This window comes from Hemibagrus wyckioides, linkage group LG01 (genome assembly GCF_019097595.1).
Source record: "Hemibagrus wyckioides isolate EC202008001 linkage group LG01, SWU_Hwy_1.0, whole genome shotgun sequence".
In the NCBI taxonomy this organism is placed as follows: Eukaryota; Metazoa; Chordata; class Actinopteri; order Siluriformes; family Bagridae; genus Hemibagrus; species Hemibagrus wyckioides.
In genome coordinates, this window is record NC_080710.1 from 12,204,689 (window position 1) to 12,217,176 (window position 12,488).

The 12,488-nt window shown below is 38.6% G+C and overlaps 1 protein-coding gene across 1 annotated transcript; it reads right to left on the reverse strand.

Annotated features, from left to right (window-relative positions):
* Window positions 1-454: 454 nt before the first annotated feature.
* Window positions 455-11,251, reverse strand: has2 (hyaluronan synthase 2). Its single transcript, XM_058399032.1, has 4 exons — window positions 10,786-11,251; window positions 5,829-6,455; window positions 3,571-3,672; window positions 455-2,781 (listed from the first exon to the last, which is right to left on the reverse strand). The coding sequence occupies exons 1-4, from the start codon at window positions 10,810-10,812 to the stop codon at window positions 1,852-1,854; spliced, it is 1,686 nt and encodes a 561-aa protein (XP_058255015.1). The 5' UTR covers window positions 10,813-11,251; the 3' UTR covers window positions 455-1,851.
* Between the last annotated feature and the right edge of the window lie 1,237 nt (window positions 11,252-12,488).

The window sequence follows — 12,488 nt, forward strand, 5'->3', positions numbered from 1 at the left end:
ATAGTTTAAATCTTGTTTTTATGTGGAGCATCTGCTGTACAGGTTCCTGCCTTAGCTGTTGCTATAGAAACACTCATATACTGTATATATAAATAAACCATGCAAACAGGACTACTGTCAGAGCTGTAGAAAATGAATCAACACTTTATAGTCAACAGCGTTGTTTTATAAGACAATTTCATTTATGAGAAATTGTTGATGTCTTGACCCAAATTTTTTTAGTTTCTTCCACTCCACCCTCTTTGTATATTGTAAACACACTTCACCATGGAAATCATGATGTAGTATGAGATAAAGCTTTCTGTTCTCCTTCTCATCACTGGTGAGATCACAAGGTCCCTGTGTGCAACACTAAAGGAAATCCCCTTCATGCTGGCTAAACAGATTATAATACTTTCTTCAAAGATCATACTTTCTTCATCTATGAATGAAAGAAACACCATTTACCATCATGGTCAATGTATTTTATTTTATTTTAAAAACATGTTTACAAAGGAAACAAACAAAAACACATTGTGTATGCATAGTTAGAAAGTTTTCAATTTGGCACAAACACAAAAAGTGCTTTATAATAATACTGCCTACATAACATTTGGCATAATTAGATAGAAATTATCTAGAAAATCATTTCATAGTCAATTTTTAATTCCAGCCCTCAGTTGATCCATTTGCTCTTGAGCTTAGAAATTGTCTAAAGACATGCCTGTAACTGAGTTTACAGGTCATTTCATTTGACATCACATCTAGTATTTCATGTCTCATATCAGCATCAGCGTTATTAGATACTTGTCAATAGGCTCATTTAAATCATAAATAATAAACACATCACATTGAAGAAAAAGTCATGGTGCTACCCCAATGAAGAGACATGCCGTTCGATTGTGGACGTTTAGCAATCCGTGTGTGTATATCCGTGTGCAAATACTTTGTCTGAAATGTGTTGGATTGTTGATCAGTCTTCATAACAGTTGACAGGCCAAATATGCATACAAAAATACAATAAATCAGATACAAAAACAATGAACCACAGATTGTTTTTTTTTTTATAAATATGCTGGTTTTCTTGTCAGGTAATACTTTTTTTTCAATAACACAGGTTACTCTTCTTCCTTATAAATCACTTGTTATTAGAATTGCATTTCATTGTCATCAATGCAAACACGAAACCCAGCTTCACATTTTTTGGTCGGATGCACAATTCATTGTAATAACAGTTAAATGCACAATGCATTTTCTCATATATTTATGACTGAAAATAAAGAATCTTTCATGGCTAAGTAAAAATAAACTTGTCTATATAAAAGGAAAAGAAATACAATATGCAAATACAAAATACAGCATGGCCAACACATTCTGTTTGGCCTTCATTAAAAAAAAAGTTTACATTTATTTTTATATATAAAACAAGGTTTAAAAAAAAAAACACACACAATAAATTATTTTAAAAGAATGAGCCTTGACTGCATCCCAGTCAATCACACAATGCAAACATAACCACTGAGGTATTTGTTCATTGAGTTCTTTGTCAAGCATTTCTTTGTCCGATGAAAGAAAGAAAGATATAAAAAGTGCATAGAAAATAAACATCAGTTTCATGGATAAAAAGGAAAAGAAAGTTTCGTTGGTGGTTTTTGGAAAGAGTATAAAATTAATGCTCAACAGTTTAAACCTCGTTTCGGGTTTTTGGGGTTTCCTTATTATTTTTTAAAAGAAATGTCCTTGGTATCAAGTCACAGCAGCAAGAGTAGCTCTCTTTGATGGGAGTCTTTTTCTGTCACCTATGGAGAAACAATAGCAGAGTCTGTTCACAATGTAAACTTTGATAAGGGAGGAACAACACAGTGAGGCACTTCAGACATCGAGCACCATGTCATACTGCTGATCTTTCTTCCTTTTGCCACACTTTGCTATGAGAACCATGTACAAAGTCAAAAACACGGTCCAATAGCTGGCATATACTATTGCACCGATTATTAAGACTATCTTTTCAGAATCTGAAAAAGGATTTCGCGTCTCTTGGGCAATGGTATACAGAATGCCGATAAAAAGAATTGTGAACCAGATTGTGATAGGGATGAGGCCAATGAAGTTTGTGACTATAGTCTTCCTCCCAGAAGTACCCCAACCAGACTTGTTTATTGTGGCGATGGCAAACATCTTTGCTGGTAGAAGACTGGACATGTATAACACTGAGTAGAAAGACATAAAGACCATAACTATGTTGCCTCGCAAAAAACCGGCAAATGAGGACTTGATGAGCGCAACAGCCTGTACAATCAGTAGGAAGAGAAGAATGTTCCAGATGCGACCATGGTAGAAGAGCTGGATGGCCGTGGCGATAAGAAAGAAAGGGAAGAAGCCGGTTATAACGGCCTCATAGGTCATCCACAGATGGTGCTTGTGGAACCACATGGAGTTGTAGAGCCACTCTCGGAAGTATGACTTGCTCCAGCGCGTTTGCTGGTTGAGCCAGCGCAGGTACGTGATAGGAGTCTCGGTCAGGCACTTGGAGCGTGCTGTGTATTTAGTAGCGTAGCCAAGGCTTAGCACGCGATTTGTGAGATGTCGGTCATCACCGAAGCTGCAGTGGCTTCCCATGAAAGTTTGATTGTACCAGTCCTCCAGAAACTCATGGAGTAGAGAGTTCCTGTACATTCCCAAAGGGCCGCTGATACACTGCACGCAGCCAAAATAGGACTGGCAGGCTCGCTCAATGTTAAAGGCCATCCAATAGCGTACGCTGCTCAGGAAGGACACCCATGATTCATATTTGTTCAGAATCTACAGAGATACAGGGATAAAAAAGGGAACATGTGAGAAAAGATATTGGTAACTGATTAGTAGAATTGCTATTTGAGCATCCTGATTACACTTCACATATGGAAAAACAATACACAGAAATCAAATAGGGACAGTTAACACAGGAAACCTGCAGGACTGTGAGGATCGTCATAAGAATCTGTATGGGATGCTCAATATACATTTCAGATATAAGAAAGAATCCTTGGTGTGTGGATACAGATGTTTTTTTGAAACCAAGAAAGGTAAATAAATCTACAGTCTAGCCTTTTAAACTCTAACATACACCAATCAAAAAAATCTTCAAAAAGCATTAGAAAGCAGCTGAATTAATCCAGAGCTGCTGAGTTGTTATATGTGATTAGTTATTTTCTAAACACTTCTGGTTGTATATTTTAAGTAATATAATACATGTGTAATAAATATAGAGGTTTGAACAATGCTGGTCCTGGAGTACCTCATGTGCTGCATATTTTAGTGTTTTTCCTGCTCTGAAACACATGATTTAACTAATTTACATGCTCTCATGTTCTGGAGGCATCCTTACAACAGAGTTTGTTTAACAGATGTCATTCTAAGTGAAACCATTTACTGAAATAAACTAAATGAACAGTTTAAAAAAGAAGAACCCTATTTTCTAAGCATGAAGTCGGTTGAAAAACACCTATATACAGTACTTATGTGTCCAATTTTGCAAAGCATTTCAACCTAACGGGGTGGGTAATACTCATACTTTAGAAGTAATTTCTAGACTTTTGAAAGCCAAGGTACCTGTACATCTCCACCAACTCCCCCCACCATGGGGTCTTCCTCTAGAACCTTCACCATCTCCACTGAACAGGCAGGGTCCAGCATAGTGTCCGAGTCGCACACCTGCAAACACAGAGCAAGCCATACACACAGTTTAGAAACCACACAAACCATGAACATTCTTTATTTATAATAATCATCTTTTTTTTTTAGCATAAACCATTTTTTGTCATCAGTATTGTCTATCATAATATTGAGCTACAGAGTGGTTAGATAGATAGATAGATAGATAGATAGATAGATAGATAGATAGATAGATAGATAGATAGATAGATAGATAGATAGATAGATAGCTTCACCTGTTGTTTGTTAACCCTGCCAGCTTTGTGTAATTAAAATGTGTTTTAGTGCGCATGGTGAATCTCAGCTGTTCTTCCTCGTTACCTTCTGATTTTCTCTGGTTTTGCTCTTAGCCTGGTCGGCTGCTCCTTGATTAAGGATATGCCTTAGATTGCAATGTCTCCCCTTGTTTGTCCCCTGCCTGGGGTACTGACTATATTACTGCTAACAAACACACTTTGGGATGCTACATCTTTCAAACACGTCATTTCCACACACACATACAACAATTCTTCTGTGCAGAAGTCTCATGCAAGTTTACAGATTGCACTGATGGCTGTAGATATGAAGGGTTTTTGGCATCTTTAGCCTGCAGATTTTCTGAAATTCATATAGACAAATGGCCTTTGTGTTGGTGCTAAAAGCCTTTCTTTCATGACTTTATTGGGCATGATTATGCTTTTAGCCCACTGAAAATGGACTAAACATGAATAGGCATGCAGGGATGTTGGTGGAGTCAGGATGACTTAGTATTTCAAAAAACTTAACACCAAGACAAAACCTCTTGGAGCTGCATTAGTTACCAGGCCATTAGTTACTTTGATAACTGATGTTTTTAAAAGCAGATTATATGATCTAACTTTTGTACATGAAATATCCAGCATTCAGAATTGAAAAGCATGTACACTAATCAATTAAAAGCATTTACAGTCACTATGGGGGTATCAAAAGATAATTACACAAATTTCCACCTTCTTATAATATAGCATACACAGTATGCTGTTAGAAAAAATACTCTTTTAACATCAATCATTCAATATTTAAGATCAGTTCAAAATCCTTTAACTATGAATTGAGCAAGGATTATGTGACTGTCCTGGATCATGCTGATTTTCTGCACATTTATTATCAAACTCATTGGATATCATGTAGTGCATTATGTTTCATCACTCGTAAGCGATGTCATTTATTCTCTCTCTCTCTGGTTCATAACAATGAGACATTTTTTTCATTACTCTTTCATTAGTCTTTCATTTCATGTGCAGTCAAAGATTAAAAGTGATATAACCCAGTGGTTGAAATGCCCCATTCAACAAGCAAGCCATTACGCAGAGACCATGAACTGTTTATCCTGCTGAAACTCAAAGTCAGATCATCTATCTAGACCTCACAGTTAGGGAAAAGCCCACTTTGGTAGTCAGCTCTGACAGATTGGTGATAGGCTAAATGCAATTATGCCTGTCCACATGGAGCAGAGGTCAGACATTTCATTAGAACCAGGTGGCAAGTAGACAAAATCACACCATTTGTAAAAGTTCCCCAAGAGTCCCTGCAATAATGACCTGCGTAGGAAACAGCAGACAAGGAAATATGTTCTTTCACCAGTCTAATTTCCCTGCTTAGCGACATGGTTTTCAGGAAGGCGAACAGCCAGAATCAGAATTTTGCTTCACTACACTGGCTTTCCTTGAACATAGATGCCTTTGTTTTGTATTATCACAGGGATAAACTTATGGCCTATTTTTGTAATCCCATAGAATTTCTTGGCTTGATATGAAGAAGTTCAAGTACAATCCCTGAATGTTTCATTAAAAAATGAATAATGTACTCAGTAAATCCTTAGCTAGGAACTTATTAATGGTGACATTCTAAGCCAAAGCAAAAAAAAAAAAAAACCCTTTAGAAATAAAGAAACTGTGCTATGTATTTGTACCATGTGTACTTCAGTTGTAAATCATTCTGGAAAGACCCGAGGTGTGCATATGGCAGCTCATGCAGATCCCTAATGAAGAGCATCACTGTCAAATACACAGTCACTTCCCTTAACCCCCATACTACAAACATTAAACCGGCACGTTTTTAAATGTGCACAAAAGTACCATTGTGTTCCACAAGTGCCATATTTAGCTTGGCAAGACCAAGTTACTTCAGAGACTCACCTGCACATAGTCGACACTCTTCCCTAGGGCTTTGAAGGCTGTGTACATGACTTCCCTCTTTCCTCCCCACTTCTGCATAATGCACACACACTTATTGGTGAGCACCAGCTGAGAGACATGCTGCAGGCTCTCGGTGTACGACTCCTCGGTCTCGTCTGGCCCTAGTTGGTGGTAGTTATTTTTCCAGATATAGGTGGCTGCCTTTTCCCGGCCCATTATGTCCCTAAAGATGTCCATCATGTAGGTGTCGTCTTCACTATTCCCATCAATCACCATAATGACCTTGATGTTTGGATAGGTGAGCCTCTTAACTGATATCAAGCACTTTCTCAAGTAATTGGGGTCTTCCTGGTAGGCAGCGATGCAAAGTGCCAGTGATTTGTTGAGTTTGATTGGTGTCCCCATGGACCGCCGCATGTTTCTGTGTTCTAACAGAGCAAACAAACTCTGGATGATGAGGTGAATGACCAAAATGGCTCCGTAAAGACCAAAGGACAGGTAATTGCCTGTAGTCGTGAAGAACTGGTAGCCCATGATGTAGGCAGTAGAGATTCCCACTAGCAGCGAGACACCAAACAGCGTTGTCCCAGTAATCCTCAGGTAGGTGATCAGGTTATCACATTTCATCTGAAAATGATAAAGGGTTGGTGGTTAGGTAATTTTACTATGAATTCATGTAGGATTACTGAGGAACAGGTTGGAAGCTGGCAGCATTTGTAAGATTGGGATAATTATTTTGCCTTGCCCATCATATATTTTTAAAATCACCCAAGCCTTTCCATCTACAACAAAAGCAGTCGAATATTTCAGACAGTCGGACATCCCCCCCCTCCTCCTTTCACTATTTCAAAATTTGAATGTGTTCCATAGGCATTTGTTCCAAGTTTCCAAACTGATGCAGTTTCCCATCTGCTTGGCAGACACTGTTGCAGGGCACCACCCTCCTGACATCATCTGTTTATATCTCTGTGGGAAGACACGAGCAGTGAATATCAGATCATTTGAATGCTAAAGACCCTTTGTATTATTATTTCAGGGGAAGACCTATTTGAATAATCCACTCTCAACACACAGATCTGGGTATTCTTTTCCCTTGTAGTTTGAGTGACACAGCTAGCTTTGCAGAAGTAGAGCTGGTAAGGGGGACTGTTGCATGGAGTTCACTTAACTGGCACATGCTATGGTCTTTTAGGTCATCATGTTTACAAGACCCTGGGTGTTGACGCTCTAGACCTTCCAGACTCCACCTTAGACGGCGACACATGCAGCGTTAATGTCTGAAAAGCCAGAGCTGTTATGTGGGTTTCACAGCCCTTTCTTTCCATCATAAACTCTAGGTGAACCCCAGTGCTCATTTAAAAGTGCTGCAACTGCCTGCATGTCCCATGGCTCAATGCTTACAGGGATTAATTAAGGGAGTAAGTGATATTGAAAGTAACACAGTCCTCTGTGGATGAAATCACTGCTGATGTTGATTAACTCTGAGTGATTGACATGTCCCCTTGACCTGGATGGTGCAGCACCCTACTCGCTGAGATTTTTATCTATTATGTGACCAGAAGGCAATGCTTTAAGTAGATGGTTAAGTAGATAGTTCATTTGAGAAAAGTTTCAGTTCCACCCCCTAGTGCATCAAAAGCAAAAATCGCTGGATGTAACACTGTTACATTTATTGTCATAGCCTGTACGTGCACGTATGTAGCATTGCTTTCCCAGAGCTGGCGGTGTTCCAGGAGAGCCGAAGAGCCTTAAGGGAGGGGTCGCAAAGCAAGAGAGCTGGAAAGTTAAATCATTCTCAGTGGGGAAAACTTAAACACCGGCTTCAAACGTAGATGAAACACTACACTGCAGCTACAGTAAAGCTGCACTGCACAACTCAAACTCTGTGTCACTTTTTGCCTCTAGCTGTAGAAAAAAAAAGTGCACTGTTCTCATCAATCAGTGCACGATCAGAAAGTGTTCATCAGACTGCTAAAGTATGCTTCTTTTTCGTGCACGTTTACAGATATGGTGGATTCATAGACAAATGTGATGTGGAATTTCCTTCAGACTTACAATAGCCTCTTTGGGATAAAGTTTTTTTAAGAAGAATTAACCCACAGTTCATTTATGGCAGGAAGTGTGTGGGAAAGTATAGGGGAATCCCAGTGGCAGAAGATAATTATTCAGCGGAGGATCGCTAAAACTACAGCCTAAGTGCAGCACTGTTTTACATGTACAGTTTTACCTGAGCAGTGCTTTACTTACATGAAATATCATCACATACAGTATCAGAAGTATATAGAAGTCTATACCATCTAAGCTTATTTTGTTGTTTAATTTAGAAAGAACAACAAAATTGGTTTCTATGGTAATATCTGTGTAATATCTTCTAAACCCAATGAACTCTTCTCTAGGACTGATTTTCCCACACAGTGCAATGCTGAGATCTGCTGTGGCCAATTTAATATTGTAAACGCCCCATATAACTTCGACTCCATATAGGTTTTAATCATGTTTGTAATACATTTGAGTGGTTGTAATTATGCTGACAATAAAACTTTACTATACAGTCATTTATCGTTCTCATCATTCATCTTTTCATGGCTTTTGAGCAGGCTCCCAAGTTGGAAAACAAGTGAGAGTAAAGCTACAAACAACCGTCATTGTGCTTCTTAGCAGGTCTGCTTCTGATATCCTGGAAGATTTGTGAAAAACAACAGAAAAATGTATTCGAACTCATCATTCCAGAAGACATTATGACTGTGGGATACAAATCAATTCTACTTTGCCTTAACGACAAATGATTTCTTATCTACAATAACAAAACTGTTCTTAAAAGCATTTTTTATCAAAATCAAAGCACTGTGTTCAGTACCAGATGACTGTCAGATGACAGCAAGGACATTGTTTTCTTATTTCATTTTGTCCAAGTGCAGACAGTGTTTTAGTCTGTCCTAGGATGTATTGTATATACCAAGAATACCAAGTTTTTTCAGATTTATGACGGTATGAATAACAAATCTTCCAAGTCCAGATGTCATTGCTGACTGACAATATTTTTGTTGATACATAACTATAATTATAGTTCTGGCAATGTGTTCAAATTAGTTTAGTCATTGTTTAATTATTGCATCCAATCAAATTAAATCAAATTAGCTGTAATTGATCAAACAACCACTTCACTGGCGAGAGTAGGCACATTGCCATAGACATGTTTTAAATGAATGCTCAGACTACTAGCACATGCATTATTTGCCTAGCTCTGGAACTTTGCCCAGCCATTGACTTCTCCTGTCTGGCTTAGTGCTGCTCTCATCTATGCTCCCTCAAACTCTTTCCACTGTACTAATAAGGAACAGGCGTGGTGTACTTTCAGAAGCACTTTTAACTCAGTCATACACCTTTAAGGAAAGCCATGGATGCATGAGGAGCCACTGAATTGTAAATGGGGCCATTTCAGCCATACAACTCAAGAGATCATGGTTGAATGCCGATTGATATTGTGACCTAATCACAAGTAAAGGGTAATCGTTGTTGTAATATAATTATCTATGTGTTAAGTGTGATGGTTCAAGGACTTTTCCAGGTCGCCGCCCAAATGATCACTTTGATAAGGTGACTGTTAGGGGCAATAAGCTCACAAGCTAATAATCATAGATGCTCTTTAGGATTCCTGTAACACACCATGATTACAGATGCATTTTAACATCACTGCACTAATGATTATTATGAACATGTAACTGAGAGATTTTGGAAATGGTTGTGTTCAGGGGTTTTGGCCTTTCTCTCAAAAACCGATGACACCCCCCCACCCCCCACCCCTTAACAAAGTTAATTAATTAGCTTTTATATCATTTTAAATTAATAATCCAAAAGTGGATCATTAGTGCCTGAGCCAACCAAATCACAAAGGCTTGCAATAACATGCATCAATGAGTGATATGAAGTTTCAAGGTCTAAAGACAAAAATTCACTAGTACTGAGATGAATGAAGCATAAAAGCTGACGCCATTACTGTGAGACATTTCAGCTCGTTGCTATGCAAACCTACTACTACTAAAGAAAAAAAAGGAAGCAAATCCATGACGTCACGTTTAAAAAAAATCAAATTACGCATGCGCATCAGGCTTCTTTCTTTTGCTCTTTTATGGGTTATTTTAAAATGTAGTAAACCCTAACCCTAACCTTAATTAAAATTAAAAACCTAAGCGTGGTTAATGTGCTCGTTTAAACCCAGACCAAATAAATATACTCCTCTGAGCTAAACGTCATCGAGAAACTGTGTTGCCAGATTGTTTTTTTCCCCTTATTTCTATATTTTAAGAAATATTGCGTAATATTCTTAACTATGGGAAAAAAACTTTTAACTTTTTACAATAATATATTTTCGTCAGCATTGGATTGCTGAAAAAAAAAAACGGATTCATGTTCCAACAATTCTTAAGGTGTTGAACTCCATCGTGTTAAGTTTATTTACAATTTATTAAAACTAAGCACGAACTCTTGAACTAAACACGAAATCAGCACTTTGTTGATTCACATATGATTTAATTGATTTTTGAATTTTACACCACACGACTTTTTAAAGAACCTCCAGGTTAAACGTATTGAAGTTTTGAAACCTGGCAACCCGTGGCCACAGTTAAACGGGAGCGCGCGCGCAACATCAGCTGTGCATGTTCAGCTCGCGCGCCTTGTGAATCTGTACTCTGTAAGGAGGGGAAATAGTGCAGTTATGGACTGTTACTGCTACGGGATACAAGGACACACTGTGTAATGTAATGTGAGGTGTAGGTTTTAAAAAAATCAGTGAAATCAGACAGTGTATGGTTCAGTGTGATCACTGCATGACTCCATTCATTCTACAGATCAACGCAGAGTTTACTACAGTAAGGAACAGTGCTGGTGTCTATGTAAGACAGAGTCGCCTATGGGAGTACAGATGTGGATCAAAATGAGGATTCATTAGCCCTACCTTGAAGCAACTACTTGGAGATGACATCTCTGGGGTCCTTTAGGATGGATGCGGATCAGAGCAGACTCCGTTGGCAGGGCAGCAACTGCAGGAACTTTCTGAGCACGAATTTCTTGGGGGAACTTGAGAGAAAACGTGCATGAAGTCTCCCTCACGTTAACAGGTGAAGGTTTGCAAATCTGTAGTCTTCCTCCTCAGTAAAGCACTTATATAGAATATTGCATGGTCGACAGAACTTGTAACATAGTCCTGACTGTCATTTTTGTCTGATGATAATAAGGGAGTGTTTAAAAAAAAAGTATCCAAACGTAGGAAAAAGTTGGTGCTGCTGGTTCAAGTTTCTTCAGGCATCACTGGTGTAAAACTGTGAGGTGATGCGTTAAAATTGTAATTTGTTGTAGGCGGCCACTCTGTGCTGCTTCCTGTAGCGTGTCCATTTGGAAGAGGCTTTTAAAACCGGCAGGGTTTTTGGGAGTTGTTTTAATAAGGGGGAAGGTTCAGGGGGCGAGGAGGAGCAAATCTGTTGGAGGAGGCAAAAAAAAGTGCTACTCATTGAAACTTCCGAACTGGTAGCCCTAGAACCCTGAACCTGAGAGTATTACATTCAAAAGTAAAGAGGCTTGAAACTGTTTAACTGCCTCAATATTTCACAGGTTTAACTATTAATGGATAAAATGTAAAACATCCGAATTGATAAAGATATATTTCCGGGATGCTTTGCCTAAGGTGTATTGAATGTATGTTTGACTATATTAATATATGTTTAATACAGAAAATACACCTTTTTTATGATTTTGTTGGTTTTGTGTGCCTTATTTCTCAGCCAATAGCCTTCCTCCATCAATTAGTTCATTCAGTACAAAGTGAATTGAACGCGGTGCTCATGTGCACCAGCAGGGGGCGCCATAGACATGCTTCCAAATCCGCTGAAAATTGCGCGCGTGAAAGAAACTTTTTGGGAATAGGACTGACTTAGACGCGTGTTTCTGCCATGTTCATGCATAAATGTGTGTATTATGTGTATTAATGTGTATTAATAAATTTTTTTTTTAAATAAACAGTATCTGGTATGAACAGAAATATTATGTCTACATTTGAGCAATTGTTGTTGAAACCTACATGGAGCATCCACATGCACCAAAACACACAGAGAAACTTTTGTGCCAAATTCATTCCAATTACAAAAATTTTTTTTTCATGTTATGAATATTAGCTGAATATATACTCTGAGTTTAACTTTTCTATCCAAATATCCAAAAACAGTCATTGTAAGCATAAGACAATATTCTCTGAAATAGTTTAAGAATACAAAATCCCACAAGATTAAGTTTGCTGATCTTGTTCACTTATTTTAAACAAATCCCAGCTAATCACCAAAGAGATTTTCGGCTCCCTGGGGACAACGCTGAAGCCCATTCTGGCAGTGGTCCATTCACAGGAAGACCCAGTTCCTCATGTGTTAATTTGGCTTGCTGTTTATTTGAGAAAGGATACACAATGACAGCCAGAGAAAATAGCCAGGGCTGCAGGGTCGACTGAGGGGAAGGGCAGCCCCGTGTTACGCAGCTACGTAGGAGAAACTCCCAGGGAAGCGTGCAGAACATGAATGCTCTGTCTTCTGCTAGTAGTCCGGAGTGGCGCCGAGGGCTAGAAGCTGATGAGTTTAATGCCTAGAGGCTGATTTCTACCCCTAGCTGACTATG

Bases quoted from the DNA above. Each gene is read 5' to 3' on its own strand.
- has2 (XM_058399032.1), bottom strand. From the start codon at position 10,812: ATGTCATCTCCAAGTAGTTGCTTCAAG. The intron at 3,673-5,828 runs GTGAGTCTCTGA...CTGTGTTTGCAG, and splicing joins AGAGTGTCGACTATGTGCAG to GTGTGCGACTCGGACACTAT. The intron at 2,782-3,570 runs GTACCTTGGCTT...GTATCTCTGTAG, and splicing joins GAGTTGGTGGAGATGTACAG to ATTCTGAACAAATATGAATC.